The sequence below is a fragment of the Saimiri boliviensis genome, chromosome 1, assembly GCF_048565385.1.
Source record: "Saimiri boliviensis isolate mSaiBol1 chromosome 1, mSaiBol1.pri, whole genome shotgun sequence".
Lineage (NCBI taxonomy): Eukaryota > Metazoa > Chordata > Mammalia > Primates > Cebidae > Saimiri > Saimiri boliviensis.
Window position 1 is genome coordinate 209,199,839 of NC_133449.1, and position 18,312 is coordinate 209,218,150.

An 18,312-nucleotide genomic window follows, 5' to 3' on the forward strand; every position below is an offset into this window, starting at 1 on the left:
TAAATCCATAGCTGTAGGTATACTGTATTGCAGATCTGACAAGCCAAGGACAACTAATCAAAAGTCACATCTGTTGCTTGGAAACAGGTAAATCTGCAGACTTCCTGCCCTTTCTGACTGCACTGGGAACAGTCTACCTAAACATTAGCTTATTTATCTGTGAGAAACTATTGGCTCATGATAAGTTTCCTAGTACTGGGAAAACAGAGTTAGAAAATGTGTCTGAGGGTCCAGTTAGAAGGAGGAAAGGTGCATTTATTTATGAGGCTGGCTGAAAGGGCACAATCTATCCTGTTACAAACAAGCAAACAAACAAACAAACAATAACTGGAGTAGGGAGTCTCCCTCTGTTGCCAAGGCTGGAATGCAATGGTGCGATCTCGGCTCACTGCAATCTCTGCCTCCCGGGTTCAAGGGATTCTCCTGCCTCAGCCTCCCAAGTAGCTGAGAATACAGGTGCTTGCCATTATGTCTGGCTAATTTTTGTATTTTTAGTAGAGACAGGGTTTCATCATGTTAGTCAGGCTGGTCTCAAACTTTGTATTTTAGGAAGGGGGCTTGGGCCCTGAATGGATGAATAACAATATATTCAATCATGCACAGATGAGTAAAAATATATTCAGTAAGCAAAATACATAAAACAAGGGAATAAGAACCAAAGTCTGGATGTTAAAACATTCACATACTTCTTGCTTTGGAGACAAAGAATTAGAAAAAGTCAGCTGTCAGCCAAAGCTTCATGCTATGTCAAGAACTTTTTTCCAGTAAAGGACTGAGAAGAGTCAGAGGATAAAATAAACTTCCATTCCTCTTTAGGTAAATAGTAATACCTGTGGGCCCAGTTTCACCTAAAAAGAACCCTGACAGATTAAGAGAAGTTAACTATCAGAGCTATTTTGCTTACTTTGCTTCAAAAAGCCTATTTAAGAAACAACACCTGAGTAATTTCAACATATTCCTGATGATACGACGTGGGTACTGTAAGAATGTGCATAGTAAGAATGAAGTGCAAATATGAACACATATACTAGAATCTGATGCAAAAATGGAGCCAGAAAACCAGGATACAGATCCTATACTGTGGATCTACAATGGGATCTTTCAATGAGAGATGCAGCAGCCATAGTTTCTTACCAGTCAGACATGAACGTTTTAGAGACAGTTCCTCCCCAAATTCCCTCTCTTCTACCTTTACCTCTTGACATGTAACATGTGACTGGCATAGACAGATAAAATATGTTAAAGACAATGAATTTAAAATATTCAACTTCTAATGTAAGAAATGGTGAGAACTAATGGAAATAACATACATCTTAGCAAAATTGGTATTGAGAATACTTTTTGCTTGATTCTTCTAAGGCACAGAATATAAAGCTGTTTATTTTAAAAAAATCTTTGAAAATGATGGGATAGCCAAAGGGGTATTTAGGGAAATAATAACTCTAATTGCCCATTTTTATGGAATAGATCATTCCACTGCCTTCATCCCTTCATTTATTTCCTTATAAGCTATTTTTCACCTCCCCACATAAGAGAAAACAAACTATATTTTCTTTATTGCTTCACATAATGGAAGTCATTAGATAATTTTAGAAAATAGAAAAGTAAATAAGGTAAAAATGATAAGACTATAATGAGTAAATTAAAACGAATATAATTCAAACTAAAGTACCAAAGAAAAAACATTAAGAAAAAAAGACAGAGGATAGGTGATAAAGGACAGTGAGCTATATCCTTTGTAAAATAATGAAACTCAAACACCAACTAGAGTCTGATGAGGTGCAGGATGACCACTCAGCCAAGGCAACCCAAGGATTTGTTTCCATAGCAGTGGGTATCCACCTAATAATTAAAGTGGGCAGAAAGACGCTACTTAATTTTCTACCTCCACAAACAGTGGGTTGGTCAGAAGCTTCAAGCATAAAATAACACCCGTAAGTTATTCCAAAACTTATTCTTTCTTCCCATTTTTCTCCTGCTGAGCTATAGACTCAACTATACCAGTTCTACCAATCTCTTAACTCCTAGGTTTGGCTAAAAGCAGTAACACCACTAAAAGGAGGTACCAAATGGGAAAGGAGAATAACAACATGTTTTTGTTTTATCTCAGGTATCACCAGTTATTTTTAAAGGTACATATAGAGTTTTAAGGTTTTAGGCAAAAATCCTAACAATTTCATCAGCATGCTTATTATGTATCTAAAGAAGCTAAAATTCAGCCTAACAGCTTTGTAAGTGATTTTGTAGGTGTATTATCTGAGTCTTTAATAAAAATGTGGCTTATTATGATAATTATAACTAGATTTACAGTATAGGAATCACTATATGAAAATAATAAAGGAATTTTTAACAAACATGACAAAATTTCCATGTCCAGTTGAAGGATATCCTTTTCAAAGTAGTCATCTAGAGAAACTGTATATTTCTAATTCAGTTGGTGCCAGTGATGAAAACATTTTGACAACATCCCCTTTAAAAGCAAATTGGAGAGCATTTATGAAAATATTCCTTTAAGTTGCCTTATCAGAATTCTTATTCTTTGATTCTTACTTCTAATTAGTGTTAATGAAAAAGCTAGCTTATAAATGACAGCAGTTATTAAATGAATTATTTCCAAGATACTATAAGATTTTTTCCACGTCACAAAATATGAGGTATGGGGCCATATTTAATCCAAACATGTGTTCTGTGCTAATAACCTTTTAAAATAGGAAGATTTCATATACAATATCTAGAGGCTTGACTTCTCTTGAAAATTAAAAACTAAGAGTTAACAACACAGGCAAGTATTTTCTCATGGTAACTATTAGTGGGATCTGAAGAGAGGCCAATTCCTTTAGAAGAAGAAATACCTTCCACTTTAGTCCCTGCTCATACATTATACATATATACATTGCCATCATGTTGACTTGATTCACCATGTAAAGCCAGTTGGCACACAGGTAAAAGTAACTTTGCATTGTGGATGGCCAAATACTCCAATTTACTTCCTTGCTAGAGGATTATCTATCCTTGCCTTGTAGAACTTGGATGTAGCTTTAAGGTTTGTTTTGGCCAATAAAATATGGGTGAAATTGAAATTTATCACCTTGAGGCAGAACCTAATAAACTAGCATGCGGTGCATTATGTCTGGATGCTTAGTTATGAGCCGATATCTGGGGCAGAGGTTTTCCCAACGTCTTTGGTCCTAGAGAAAAGACTACAAAGAGCAGAATCAGAGTTCATAACAAACACGTAGTAGAAGTGAGAAATAAATCCTTGTTGCAACCCATTGTGATTTGGAACCATATGTTAACTCTCTCTGACCTAGCCTATCCTGACTTACATGCATATTTAAATTAGTTCCATGGTCCTAGCAAGCAACAAAAGTCATGACCCAGCTTTTCCTATAAATTCTCCTCTAACTTCTAGAATGTGAAAAACTGAATCTCAATGCGGTTAAATAATTGTTCAGAGATCATGATGTTGGTCTCTACATATAGATCTGACTCCAATGTCTATGTGTTTACTTTAATTCCTCAATCTCTTGTTGCATAAAACAGTCAAGTATTTGAAATATGCCATTATTTCCATATCTACCTCTTACTGTACAATAAAGATATAATATGGCTTTGAAATTCACAGATTTCTGAAATATCTAATCAAAGTACATACATTACTTTCACATAGTAGTTGCTAAAACAGAAGAACATTTTCATAGATTTTTCAATAAATCAGTTACAAAGATATATATTAATTTTCAATTCTATAGTCTTTAAGTTTATTTTATAAACACATTATTTGGACCATTTTAAGAGAATTTTAAATCATATTTATTGTTTTGCAAACAATAACTTAGACATTTCTTAATATTTTAAAAACCCCAACACAAAGTAATAAATTTGGCTTTTCCCCACAAAAAATGGGAAATATCTTTCAGTAAAGGAAATTTTAAATGATTTTTACACACCGGTTGGTTGTTGGAATTTACAGCTTATTAACATATGACACCAGCAAAAAATAATTAGCATTAACTAATTAATACATAAAAGAAAACAGTTTACAATCATATGGTAAGCAATAAACAAAAACTGATCAGAAAACACCATTGTATAGTAATTGTCAAACTGATAAACTATTACGGTATAGTTTATCCCCAACATCTCTGAGCTTATTAATAGAGTATTTCTATACATATAAAGATATAATAAAAGAATACAGTATTTATTGCAACAACAAATTAAAGGTTGTCATAATGTATGAAACTTAAATACCCGCCCCAATATTGATATAGTGGCTTCTTATTCCTTAAACATAGAAATTCCACTCTTCGCTGTAGAAAGATAAAGTCCTTTCATCAAAAGGCACATTCTTATCTGGAAGAAAAAGAAAAAAAAATAAATAAACGCCCTTTCTGGAACACTTTAAAAACATTTAAAAATATTCAGAAAGATTTAGAGAGGAAGAAAGAGTATAATCAAATTATTCAGTCTTAAAAAATTATTAAAAAGAACACCAATAAAACACATGCATGAATTGTCTAGATTATTTCAGAAATTATCTTTTAAATTGAAATTCTAACTTTTTAAAGAAATTTTATATTTAACTATTGTGAGTAAAGATTATCTTATATTCACAATAAAGTTTACCCTCATATAATATGCATAAATGACTTTAGTTGACTTAACTATACAATAAAGTTGACCGTTGAATGACATGGGTTTGAACTGCGTGGTACCACTTATGTGCAGATTTTTTTTCAATAAATACATTCTAAAGTTCTTTTGAGATTTTAGAGAATTTGAAAAATATCACAATAAACTACATAGTTTAGAACTATCAAAAAAGGCTAAGCACAGTGTCTCAGACCTGTAACCCAGCACTTTGGGAGGCCAAGGTAGGCAAATCATTTGAGGTCAGTAGTTCAAGACCAGCCTGGCCAACATGGTGAAAGCCCATCTCTACTAAAAATACAAAAATTAGCCAGGTGAGATGGTGCACGCCTATAATCCCAGCTACTCAGGAGGTTGAGGCAGGAGAATCACTTGAACTTGGGAAGTGGAGGCTGCAATTAGCACTGTACTCCAGCCTGGAGAACACAGCAAGACTCCGTCTCAAAGAAAGAAATATTTTAAACAATTAAGAAAGAGGTATGCCATAAATTGATAAAATAAAGATAGATGCTGGTCTATTTTATTACTCATAATCATAACATATATATATATATATAAAAATCTATAAACTGTTAAAATTTATCAAAATTTATGCACATAAGCACAGATTGTACATGGTGCTATTTGTAGTCGAGATATGTAAGTAAATGTAAGGATGCAGTATTATAACTGCATAAAATTAACTGTAGTACATAGTATACTACTGTAGTCATTTCACAGTCCCCTCTAGTTATTGTTATGGTGAGCTCAAGTGTTGTTGATATTTACTTAAAATACCATGTGACACTAATCATCTCCACATGGGCAATTTGTATCTCCAGTAAATTGTGTACTGCAGTAAAAGTGATCTCTCATGATTCTTGCATAGTTTCTATTGCATTTAGTGCAATATCATAAATCTTGAATAACATGATGGTACCCATACAAAATGACACTAGTGATGCAGGAACTGCATCTGCTCGAAGCAGAAGTCATGATATTACAAAAAAAAAAAAGTTAGATGGCTTCATATGTATTGTAGATGAAAGTCTGCAGCAGGGGTTGCCTGTCATTTCAAGAAAAATGAATCCAGCCTGAGGATCACTATAAAAAAGGAAAAGAAAAAGTTGTGAAACTGTCACTGCAGCTTCATCAGAAGGCACAACATCTCTGCACTTTTTGTCAAATAACTTTTTATATCATATTAAAAATTCAGCTTTTACATGGTTGTATGATTGCTGTAAGAAAGACAAACCTACAGACTCTAATATAACTTGAGAAAAAGCAAAATCATTATACTATAATATAAAGCAAAAGGAAGGTGAAAGATCTAAAGCTGGAAGATTTAATGCCAACAAAAGATAGTTTACTAATTTCAGAAATGGGTTTGGCTTAAAAAAATATATCAAGATAAAAGGAGAAGCAGCTTCTGCTGACCAAGAGGCAACAGACAAGAGTTCCCAGAAATCACTGAGAAAATCATTGAAGAGAAAGGACATCTGCCTAAACAGTTTTTAATACAGATGAAAGTGCCCTATTCTGGAAAGAAAAAATGCCACAAATGACACTTATTAGTAAGTAAGAGAAGTGAGCAGTATGATTTAAGACCGACGGGATAGACCAACAGTGCTGTTTTGTGCAAATGCAGTAGAGTTTCTGATCAGGATTGCCCTTGCATACAAAGCTGCTAACCACTAAGCCTTGAAGGGAAAAGATAAACACCAGCTGCCAATCTTTCAGTTGTACCACAAGAAGACCTAGATAATGAAAACCCTTTTTTTTTGGACTGGTTCCACTGATGCTTTGTTCCTGAAGTTAGGAAGTACATTGCTAGTAAGGGACTGACTTTAAAGTTCTCTTAATATTGGGCAATGCCTTTGGCCTCAAAAAAACTCATGAATTCAACAGTGAAGGTATTGAAGTGTTCCCCTTGCCTCCAAATACAATGTTTCTAATTCAGCTTTGAGATATATTTTAAACACACATATTTTTATAGATTTTAATTCTAATTATACAACTTACTTTACTACTAATCTAAATCCTGGCTTCCAAAAAAATTCCTGCTAGTAAGAGCTATCATAAAGAAAAGCATTCAACCAAACCAAATTAAAAAAAACCCAAAGTGTACAGATTTTGCAAACTTAACAAATATTCCGTTATAATCTTCCATTACATTTAGAACTTCATTGGAAAAACATCTGAAAACAAATAATGCTCTTTTTCATCTTGTCTTATCTAAATCTTTAGTCAGCAATCTGTAATATTTCTCTGAATAATTAGTATAAGCAACTGAGGGTCTAATATAGTTTTACTTTAAAAGTAAATTTAATCCTTTAAAAAATATACTGAAGGTTATTTAAAAAATAACACTTAGAATTCTTTTGCACAGCTCTTGTCCTTTTAATGCTTAAAACCGATAATATTGATAATAAATTTGTGGACTATGGGAAAAAAAGTCAATCTGTAAAATCAAACTTGTAGTTTCATAACTTAGGAAAATAACTCAAAATGACTAGGACCTAAGCCAAATTCTATCACTAAATAGCCTTTTGAACTTGACCCTAAGGAATATCTACAAGATTTTTTTCGAATAGAAAGGTACCTACCACATAGAGTCTCTTAAGGTATGGTTTCAGAAAGGCATTTTGAGACTCATAATTAACCTTAAAACATATGCAAATAAGCATAACTGTCTATTATGATCTACTGATCATAATACATGTGCGCAACATTTTCTTGAACCTGTTTATATTTATAAGACCGTATGACCAGTTCTCTCATTTAGAGTATTACATTCCTTGAGTGGGAATTTCCTCAGAATTCCATTCTAGATGTTTTCATGCTGTTCAACATCTACTACAGGAACTACCACTCCCCACTCCCTCCCTGGTATGACTCAACCACAAACCAAATGTAATACTGAAGAAGGCATTCTTATTTATATGCCCAACTGAAAATATTTTAAACTCATCAAGAATTAATCCAATTCTTTTCCAGCCTTAAGCAGTATACTCTTAACTCAAATAATGATAATGTTATCCATTTAGTCACCACTCCAATAGGATTAGTGAGGTCATCTTTACTTTTCATGTCCTGAGTATTGCATAGTAGCATTGTCTTGTCAAGGTTTTTCAATTCCTTACATTGCTAAACTAGCCTCTGCCTCAGCTTTGACACCTGTCACCTGAACAACTGAAATGACCTCAAAATACTGGACCTTCATTTTTTTCCCCCAAACTTTAACTCATCTTTCACAAGGTTACCAGTATCATCTTCTAGAATATAAATGTGACAATTTCACTTAAAGCATTTGATGATCTATAAGCATTTTTACAACGGATGAAACCCAAACACTTAGGAAGGTTTTGTTTTGTTGTTTTTGTTTTTTTAAATATGATCTTCCTGATTTTGCCCCAACTCTAACAGTTTATTTATGACCCCACCATATACACTACACTATAGAGAAAGTATGCACACATTCGCAAACATGGCCATCCCATGGATCATATTTTCAACTCACCTTGACAGGCAACTTTCTCTCTTTTCACAGGCCTATTCTTTTCTTTTTCTTTGTTTCTTTTTGGAGACGGAGTCTTACCCTGTCGCCCAGGCTGGAGTGCAGTGCACAGTGCACAAATTATGTATGCTTCCACCATATATCCTGCACTCTTTAGTTGCATATTCCCCAACAGGGCTGTTCCATGGCTTATATTTTCAACTCGCTTGACAGGCAACTTTCTCCTGTTTCATAGGCTATTTTCTTTTTCTTTTCTTTCTTTCTTTGTTTTTATTTTTGAGATAGAGTCTCACCCTATTGCCCAGGCTGGAGTGCAGTGGCATGATCTTGGCTCACTGCAACCTCCACCTCCTGGGTTCAAGCATTTTTCCTGCCTCAGCCTCCCAAGTAGCTGGAATTACAGGCGCCTGCCACCACGCCCAGCTAATTTTCATATTTTTAGTAGAGATGGGATTTTACCATGTTGGCCAGGCTAGTCTTGAATTCCTAACCTCAAGTGATCCACCAACCTCAGCCTTCCAAAGTGTTGGGATTACAGGCGTGAGCCACCATGCCGGGCCTTCATAGGCTCTTATTTGATTAACGTAGCTTTTAAAAAATAACTGTAACTCAACTGTCACCTACTCAAGTAAAATCTGTTTCGCTGTCCCTCAGTTGTTCTTTCTCAGGAATCCCAAAGCAATTTGAAAAAAGTGGAGCATTTAACATGGTATGAGAAAAATAGCTAAGGATTCCTATTCTCTGGGGAGGTGATATACAAGTGTAGAAGGTAGACTGTTGACTCAAAAAAAATGCTGCAGGCCAGGTGCAGTGGCTCATGGCTGTAATCCCAGCACTTTGGGAGGTCAAGATGGGTAGATTACCTGAGGTTGGGAGTTTGAGACCAGCCTGGCCAACTTGGTGAAACCCCGCCTCTATTAAAAATACAAAAAACTAGTTGGGTTTGGTGGTGGGCACCTGTAATCCCAGCTACTCAGGAGGCTGAGGCAGGAGAATTGCTTGAACCTAGGAGGCGGAGGTTGCAGTAAGCTGAGATCATGCCATTGCACTCTAGCCTGGGCAACAGCCAAAATCTATCTCAAAACAAATAAACAACAAAAACAAACAAAAGACTCTGCAGACAGAACCAGAAGTGCAAAGTATAATCCTAGTTGGTCTGTTAACAGGAGGCTCTTTTGGCAAGAATAGCAGGGATAGAGGCTGTTCTCCAAAATCAAGCAGAACAAGCCATCCCTCACCTGTGGCCAGCAAAGATAGAAGACTGTAAGTGTGATGGTTGATACTGATTATCAACTTGATTGGACTGAAGGATACGAAGTATTGATCCTGGGTATATCTGTAAGGGTGTTGCCAAAGGAGATTAACATTTGAATCAGTGGGCTGGAAAAAGCAGACCCACACTTAATCTGGGTTGGCACAATCTAATCAGCTGCCAGCATGGCAAGAATATAAGTAGACAGAAAAGTGTGAGAGACTGGCCTAGCCTTCCAGCCTGCATCTTTCTCCCATGCTGGATGCTTCATGCCCTCAAACATCGGACTCCAGGTTTTTAGTTTTGAAACTCAGACTGGCTCTCCTTGCTCCTCAGCCTACAGATGGCCTATTGTGGGACCTTGTGATTGCATGAGTTAATACTTAATAAATTTCCGTGTGTGTGTGTGTGTGTGTGTGTGTGTGTGCGTGTAATCCATTTGTTTGTCCCTCTAGAGAACCCTAATACCGCAAGTATGACCTCTTCTATGAACAGTACTATATTTCACAGTTTAGCAGACACATATTTTTCACATTTTAACATCTCTGAACTTCAGATGTATCTTTCAATTGATGGCATCTTTCAGTAGTTGTCAGACAGCTGACAGTTCTTACACACTTGCCATTGCCTGTATGTGTGGATCAAAGCTTTTTGCATTGTTGTCATTTTGAGGGAATTACATGCATTGTTGGTATTATAAAGGATGAATTTAATGAGGTTTAAAATACCTTCAAAAAGTTTATTTCATGAATCACCACTGAAGCAAGTTTTTTTTTTTTTTTAATACATAGAATGACATAAAAGAGACTAGTAAACTCTAGCACTGAACAATGGCATGAATCCCATACATTCTTGCCAAGAAACAAATATCTCTTAAGATAAAAGATACCCCAGATAAATGAAAACTCTGCTAGTTTCCGTTTTGAGAAACTATTATATACCAAGCAATGCAACTGCAAATATAAACAGCCAAATTCTGTAGAAGGAAAGCACAATGAAAAAGTACTGAGAGGCTAGTGTGCATGATTCTTGTATAATTTAAAAATCTTGCCAGGTTATTTTACAATTTAATTGACAGCTATTCCTTTTCTTTCTTAATGATGTACTTAAAATTAATGGTGTCTTAGATTAAATGAATAATGAAGTATGTCTTTACAGAACTTGGATCAATTTCAAGTGAAGAGAGGGGAGAAAAAAGGAGTAGAATCTTTTACTAATAATATTTACATCCTGAATTGACAAAACTTAAGTGGAAAATAACTGAACAGGAAATTTTCAGTTTTCCATCATTATAATATAAAATGAAGACTAAGAATGTTATATTCTTGCTTAACTACATTCTATGGCAGTGAAATGGATTATGAGTATACATAAATCTATTTAAAATATATAGTCTTGCATGAAAACAAACACAGGTAACCACAACATTTAATACCTTGATGGCTTTCAACATATTTAAAATAGGTATGCAACACATTGGGCTATGCATGCTGCTAAGTTTAATAGGTACAAATATTTTTTAAATTACATTCATTCTTTTAATCACTAAACATGTGTTGAGTTTTTATTAAGGGTGAGAAATATTGCTTGGTACTGAATGAGATGATGAGGATCAACAAATAGAAAAAATACATTTTTTAAAAAGAAAAACATAATCTCCTTCTTTATTACTGCAAAACTACAAATAAATGTTGGAAATAATTCAGAGGATAAAAAACTCTGGCCTAGAAGGGAAGCCTGAATTCTAGAGTCATCTTGATCAGTTATTGCTGGACATTCTCACGTTTTTTGGATTTTTGTTGAGGTTTTGGATAAACTAAATAGTTTTCAATTAAGATTCAGGATTGTCTTTTTAGGGTAGTCTTCAAGATTAAAACAGCCAATTACAGAGACTAAAAACTGGGAAAGATTTAAAAGTGCAGTCCAATACATTATTTGGCAGGCAACTTGGTAAGGAGGAGGAATCAAGATTCAAGAGATTGGTCTAAGGGCATTCAGTCAATAATAGGCACACAAGAAGCACTTAAGTGTATATGATTATGCTCTGTTACTCCTTATTTTATCATAATACTTCTCAGTTCTGGATGGTTTAGTCATTGAAATCTGAAGATTAGATCCTATGTCAAATACTCAGTTTTCTATCATTTACAGAACTTCCACTGTACTAAAAAAAAAAAAAAAATGCTACTCTGGTTATAGCAATAAATTCCTATTTCTTCTACAAGCAAACAGACTATAAAATAATAAAAAACCAAGACATTCTACTAGTATGGGCTATACTCTATCCTGCTTACTTGTTGTCCTGGATACCTCCTCTTTCTTTACAAAACTGCTAGTCATGAATAATAATGCCTTAGAATTCATGCCTTCATTCAGTGACTCCAATCCCAAATATTTCTCTTTTATCAGTGGACAAATTTAACCTTCAAAAACTATTTTGAAGAGTCAAATAGTGACACACTATAAGTTATCTACTAAATATTTATTTTCTTTCTTTTGTTCACTAATAAAAATGTTCGTGTGTTTGTGTGTGTGTGTGTGTGTGTGTGTGTGTGTATGTATGTGTCTGTGTGCGTGCATGTGTATGAAGGATTGGAAATTCTGATTTCCAGATATAGAGGTAGATGTGTGGATTCTTGTTTTCCAACCTCTTGTTGCCTAAAACACAGATGTGATGGCTGAAACTACATCAGCCTTATAACCAGCAAAAGACAAACATAACGAAAGGTTTGAGAAAATTTAGATCCTGTAATCAAAGGGTCATTGAATTAATACCAGGAGCCAATCTCTGCAGACTTCTTATGATAAGAGAAAAACTTTTAAGTCTCTGTAACACAGGGTTTACTATTACTTGTAGTAAAAGAACATCATCCCATCCTACCACATAAAATCTTTCTCTATGAGGCATAGCAAGCAAATGGTATTAATATATTTCATGAAAACCTCAGTTTGACTATTTCCCAAGAATCAAGAATGTTCTACCTCTATATATCACATGACACAATTAAAAACATAACAGATATTTAAGGATAATTTAAAGCTAATGCAGATAAAGTATCAAAATGTCTATAAATACAAATTCAGTTTGAATAGACAAACTGTTCTAGTGCAGTCAAGGGTATCATCACTTTTTGTTCATTTAAATGAATTTGCAAATATTAGACTCTTGGAGTTTTATTCTTCCCAGGTCTTTTTAAATAAGATATAATGTCTTTCCATTTTAGATAATAAACACTGTTCGAGAGTGCTGGGAAAAGTTAACACCTAATAATCGCATTTAGGACTTTTTCTTCCCATAAACTTGAGGTCCTGGTTTTCATGTTGTCCTTCAACCCCATCTACGGTTGGTAATATTCTCCCTCCTATGTCCATCCCTTCCACTTTACACCTTAAAGTTTCTGCAATCCAAAATTAAAAAAAAAAAAAAAAAAAAAAAACAGAGAGAGAGAGAGAGAGAAAAGACTAATTCAGCTTATCACTTACACGTGGAATCTAATAAAGTTGAATTCATAGAAGTGGAGTGATATATGATAGTCACCAGAGGCTGCTGTGTTTGGGAGGAAGGGAATGGGGAATTGTTATTAAAGGGTGCAAAGTTTCAGATACATAGGAAGAATAGATTTTGAGATACATTACACAGCAGGGTGACTATGGTCAATAATAATGCATATTTGAAAATAAATAAGGCAAATTTTCAAGTGTCTTGCCATAAAAAATGACAGTTAAGTGAGATGATGAATATGTTAGTTATTTCATCATTCCATGTCATATGTGTATAGGAAAACATCAACCTGTACCTCATAATTAGGATTTTTTAATCAAAGTAAATTTTAAAAATAAAAAAATTCTGCAATCCAAATAATTACCAAAGAATTGAAATCTGAAACTAAAGTAGCAACCATTTTATTAAATAAGTCAACTACTATATGAGTAAAAACCTGTGATACATTTGTTCTGTAAGAGCATTCATTTAATAGAATTCATTTAAACTAGATCAACCAAACATTTGCTCTAGAACTGTGAGTGTCCAACACAATAGCTACTAGCCACATCTGGTAATTTGAATTAAAATTTCAATTAGCTAAAATAAAATTAAAAATTCAGTTATCCAGCTGTACTAGCAGCATTTCAAAGGCTCAAAAGCCACATATGGTAACTAGCTAGCAAATTAGCACATTGTGATGTCTAATTGTTAATGGAGCAAGGCAAATTTTCTCCTGTGGCTCAACGTCCACAGAAAAGTAAAACTCACAGAAAAAATTTATATGAAAGTTTTTTGCTACCTGTTTAATGACAAACACAGCAAAGTTCCCTTTAAGAGAATATATAAGAATTATCCTACTAGTAACACACCAGTGGACAAACTAAAATAGAAATTTCTAAAGTAAATATGAGCACTTTAATACAGTATTATATTCTATTTACTTTGATGAAGATTAGTGCTTATTCTGATACTATGCTATACCCAACCGTTAAGGCAATGTTTTAGAAATTAGAACTATAGTATTTTCAAATTGATAACTATTTGAATAAGACCTTAATGAGGGTTTCTCACTAAACACTTATATCGAATCTGCAATCTGGTTCTGATATACTCATGTTAACAACCAGAAAATATTTTATGGCCAAGTACCACATTGAGCACAAAATGTAATCAACACATACGATACAATAGTATATTTAATGAAGCATAACAGCAGTAGCCAAAAATCAGATTTAGGGCTTTTTAAATTACATACTTGGCAGAAATTACAACAATAACATGAAATGACAGACGTATTAGCTTTCAGAAGCTGTTACCAAGATTGTCAAAATGTCCTCTAGTTTATATCATTATAAAATAATAAACTAATTATAAAATAATTTTAAAACTTAATTTTTATTTATAATTATTATGGATATATAATAGTTGTACATATTTATAAGGTACATGTGATATCTTGATACAAGCATACAATGTGTAATAAACAAATTAGGGTAATTTAAAAATAATTTCACTAAATCAAACAAAATAGCAAGAAGAGATTGTTTCCAATTATTGTTTTATGCTGTAAAGCATTCTTTTAAACTGTGTTTCTTGAGACTGGTTATAATAATTTCCATTTTGCTTTGAGAAAAGAAATAATTTTTAGTCAGCATATGTGGCCTCTGATTCCTCGTCAGTTTTTCTGTCTGGAAAGCTGAAAACTCTACTAACAGTTCAAGAACTGAGATTTGTTTTTCAGTTTTATAATTCTTTTGTGTAAAATGATTGAGCAACTAAACAAAAAAAAATGCCTCATCATTAACAAAATTAGGATAATAATAGCACATTCAAGAAAAGTTATATTAATCAAGCAGCACAAACTTTTTTTCTCTGATACCTACAATTTTTTCCTCATTTGATTGTATTGAACCTCAGCGGTTAACATGCAAGTCATAGTTGGTGGAATGGTGGTTAGCTACTCGGTATCTGCTCCACCTGAACTGATAAGACTGAGCTAATCATGCTACTTCCATTTTCCTCCCCAGGTCTAAGTTGCTTAGTTTATGAATGATCTCATAACTTAATCCTGGACAATGATGTGAAAAAATAAAAATAAAAAAACGACTGTGTTGGAGGACCCTGGGGAAACCTTTCTCATTCTTAAGGAAGAGACATAGAAGAGCGTGTCCCTAACTTCCAGTTAAAGTCAACATCTGTTTGTAATTATAGGAATTGTCAGCATGATCCTCTTATCAGCCTAAGAATAAAACCAACACAGAACAACTAGCAGAACCACGGGAATCAGAGAGGAGAGACGCAAGAGCCCTGAGGTTCCGTGCCTGGAGAGGCCCCTATCTGTGACATTCTGTTACATGACAAAATACACGTCCTTTAGGAAATTTATATTAAACCATATATTGGCATTTCATATGGTTCAATCTAATATGAAGAAACAGAGAAAATAATTACCCCACACATCTTAATGACCAATAACAATCTATTCTGATGTATTTAAGGCCACAGTAAAAACACCCCTCTCAAAAAAAGCTGACTACAAAAAGCTAGTTTTGTAAAACTGTAAGCAAGGAAATTCATTTGCCTCTCTGGAAATGACTTGCTTCCTGTTATTTCATGGATAGAATTCAGAACATGAAGAGGAACTAATTTTAAAAACACTTAAACAATGAAGACAGCACCAGTAAGGGATGATCTAACAACAATTATTAAAAGTTATACTAGACTAATTAGATTCTGTACTATAATTGAAAAGGCAGACAAATCATACTACTTATATGCTTTACTTTAGGAGTCTGTATTTCAAAAATCAACAGTAATATAAGTAGTAGTATAGAAGACAGAATGAACAGAATTTAGAATTATCCTCTTTAGGTATAAATCAAACAAATATTAAACAAATGGAATGAGATTAATTGCAGGATACTGCAGATGATGAAGTCACTTGAACTAAGCCTCAGTTTTCCTATCTTTCCAATGACAGCAATGGGAACTACTCTGCAAGGAATGTTTTTAATGATTTCATAGTGCATTTGGATCCTAGCATAATGTCTGATACATCCTGCACTAATGTAGCTATTTATTAACAAGCAGCTGTCACAATCACTCTTTTGCAGTTCTGTTACTTGACTCTGTTCAGGACAGAAATAAAAGTTCTCTTTTATGAAAAACTACACCATTTACTTAGATATTCTTTTCTGCTCTTTTAGTTATTTGAATATTATCCCCACTCTCCCCAGTAGAATATAGGTTCTTTGCTAATTTTTATTCAATAAGAGTCAAATTTGGGTGAAGAATTTTAAAAAGAGAGAAGTAAACAGGAATAGAAGTAAAGCTAAAAACTTTATTGCTAAACAAGATAGATGAAATATGACTTGGTAATTTCAATAAAATATTTACTCCAAGAGTGAATGTTGGACCAAGTCATCATAAGTCTGAGGTCAGGCATGTAATCTGAGCACTTTGGGAGGCTGAAGAACGTGGGTCACCTGAGGCCAGGAGTTCCTGACCAGCCTGGCCAACATGGTGAAACCCTGTCTCTATTAAAAATGCAAAAATTAGCCATGTTTTGTGGCACACCTCTGTAATCCCAGCTACTCAGGAGGCTGAGGCATGAGAATTGCTTGAACTTGGGAGATGAAGTTTGCACTGAAAAACTGTTAAGTCTGGAAATCTGAGGAACTGTATGTTTCTTTGTCCTTTAGAATTCAGTTCAGTAGTACATTGTGCTCATATATAGAGTTCATTAACCAAATAAAAATAATCATTGTTTTACACATGACTGTCTTAACCATGTGCTTAGGATGTTTTCAGAGAGTTTTAAACTGGCTCAAGTGTTGTTTTAATAGGAAATGTCACATTCTATTAAGAAAAAACTTAACTTGAATCAACTTTACTACCTTTAATTAGACAGATTAATATAACTTCCAACAGCAGGAATACTACTAAACTGATTTATTTATTAAATCATACTGGGGCTTGGGTGTATTAACAATGATATTTTAAAGTACTTCGATAAAACTTTCAACAGTTCTAAAAAATATCAATCAGGAATATCAGAGTCAGTAAGGGAATCATCCTTTCAGTTCAATGGTAAAATCCAAACTGCAACACTTTTATGTTTCCTGATATTCTTTGATGGCAGACTTTAATTTGCTTGGGTTAACAAAATATGTGACTAATATAATCAGTACAGCAACATATAACACATGTAACCATAGCCACCAGACTTTGCTGTTAAAATGGTTGTAAAACCTACTCTATCCGTTGCAGAATATTTACAGCAATCTTTGCAATTGAAAGTAGATTCATTTATAACAATAACAACGGTAAAAGATGCCACATTTCTCGACTTTTCTATTACTTTATGATAAAGTAACAGTAAAGTAATTGTGCATACACACACACACACATACATAAGAATATACTTTATATATTGAAGTAATATATAATCATAAACATATGTTTAAATAAATATTTTTATATATTTGTATTTACTGGAATATATATGTATATACTTAAGGATTTAATCACAAGGAAAATCAGTTATGTGAAAATTATGCATATAATTTACCACTTGTTTTCTAAAATCCAGTATTTTATGGACAAATTTCTTGATAAAACAATTTACAATTACATTAAGAAGTAACAGAAAATCGAAATAGCTCTATGTCTACCAAAGAACTTTTCCCATCTAATAAAAAAGTTCATTCCTTTAACAATGTCAGTCATTTGTTCTATCAAATACTGAAGGCAGAAATGACGGCAGTGTTACACAAATTTTTAAGACATAGTTGCAACGGGATCACTTCCCAACACATTTTATGAGAAAGGCAAACCCCAATATCAAAATATGACAAAGATGCTACAAAATACACACACACACACACACACACACACACACACGCGCGCGCGCGCGACAAAGGAAGACTGGTCTCAGGAATATTATTTTGGTTTAACATTCAAGAGTCAATGAAATTCAGCATATTTATTGACTAAAAGGCAAAAAACAATCCCTTTCAGTACATGCAGAAAAAGTATGTGACAAAATTCAACACCATTTATGATAAATACTCTTAACAATCTAGAAATAGTAGGAAATTCGTTTATGCTGACAAGCAATATCGCCACAAAAACAGACAGCTAACCTTCTACTTAATATTGGGGCTAGCCCTATCTGATATTTACTTCCTATAATGCTATGGCAATCAAAATAACTGGATATATAATATGCATATAATCCAGGATGTCCAACTATTTTAAAATCCACCTATTAGCAATTTTAATTCCCTCTGCAATCTTTGATCATCTTTGTCATGTAACTTAACTGATTTATAGGATCTAAGGAATTAGGATGTTGGCATTATATGGCTGTTCTGGGAAATCTTTGGTCAAGTTCCTCTTTCAGGGCTGAAAAAGATCTTATAATAT

General features: G+C 33.8%; 1 protein-coding gene across 1 annotated transcript in view; it reads right to left on the reverse strand.

Moving 5' to 3' along the window:
• Positions 1 to 3,733: 3,733 nt before the first annotated feature.
• Positions 3,734 to 18,312, reverse strand: part of FAM174A (family with sequence similarity 174 member A) — a 45,377-nt gene continuing 30,798 nt past the window's right edge. The window contains exon 3 of the mRNA XM_003920724.3: positions 3,734 to 4,356. Within this exon, the coding sequence (XP_003920773.1) occupies positions 4,353 to 4,356 (4 nt within the window). The 3' untranslated portion in view covers positions 3,734 to 4,352. The remainder of the gene's footprint in view (positions 4,357 to 18,312) is intronic.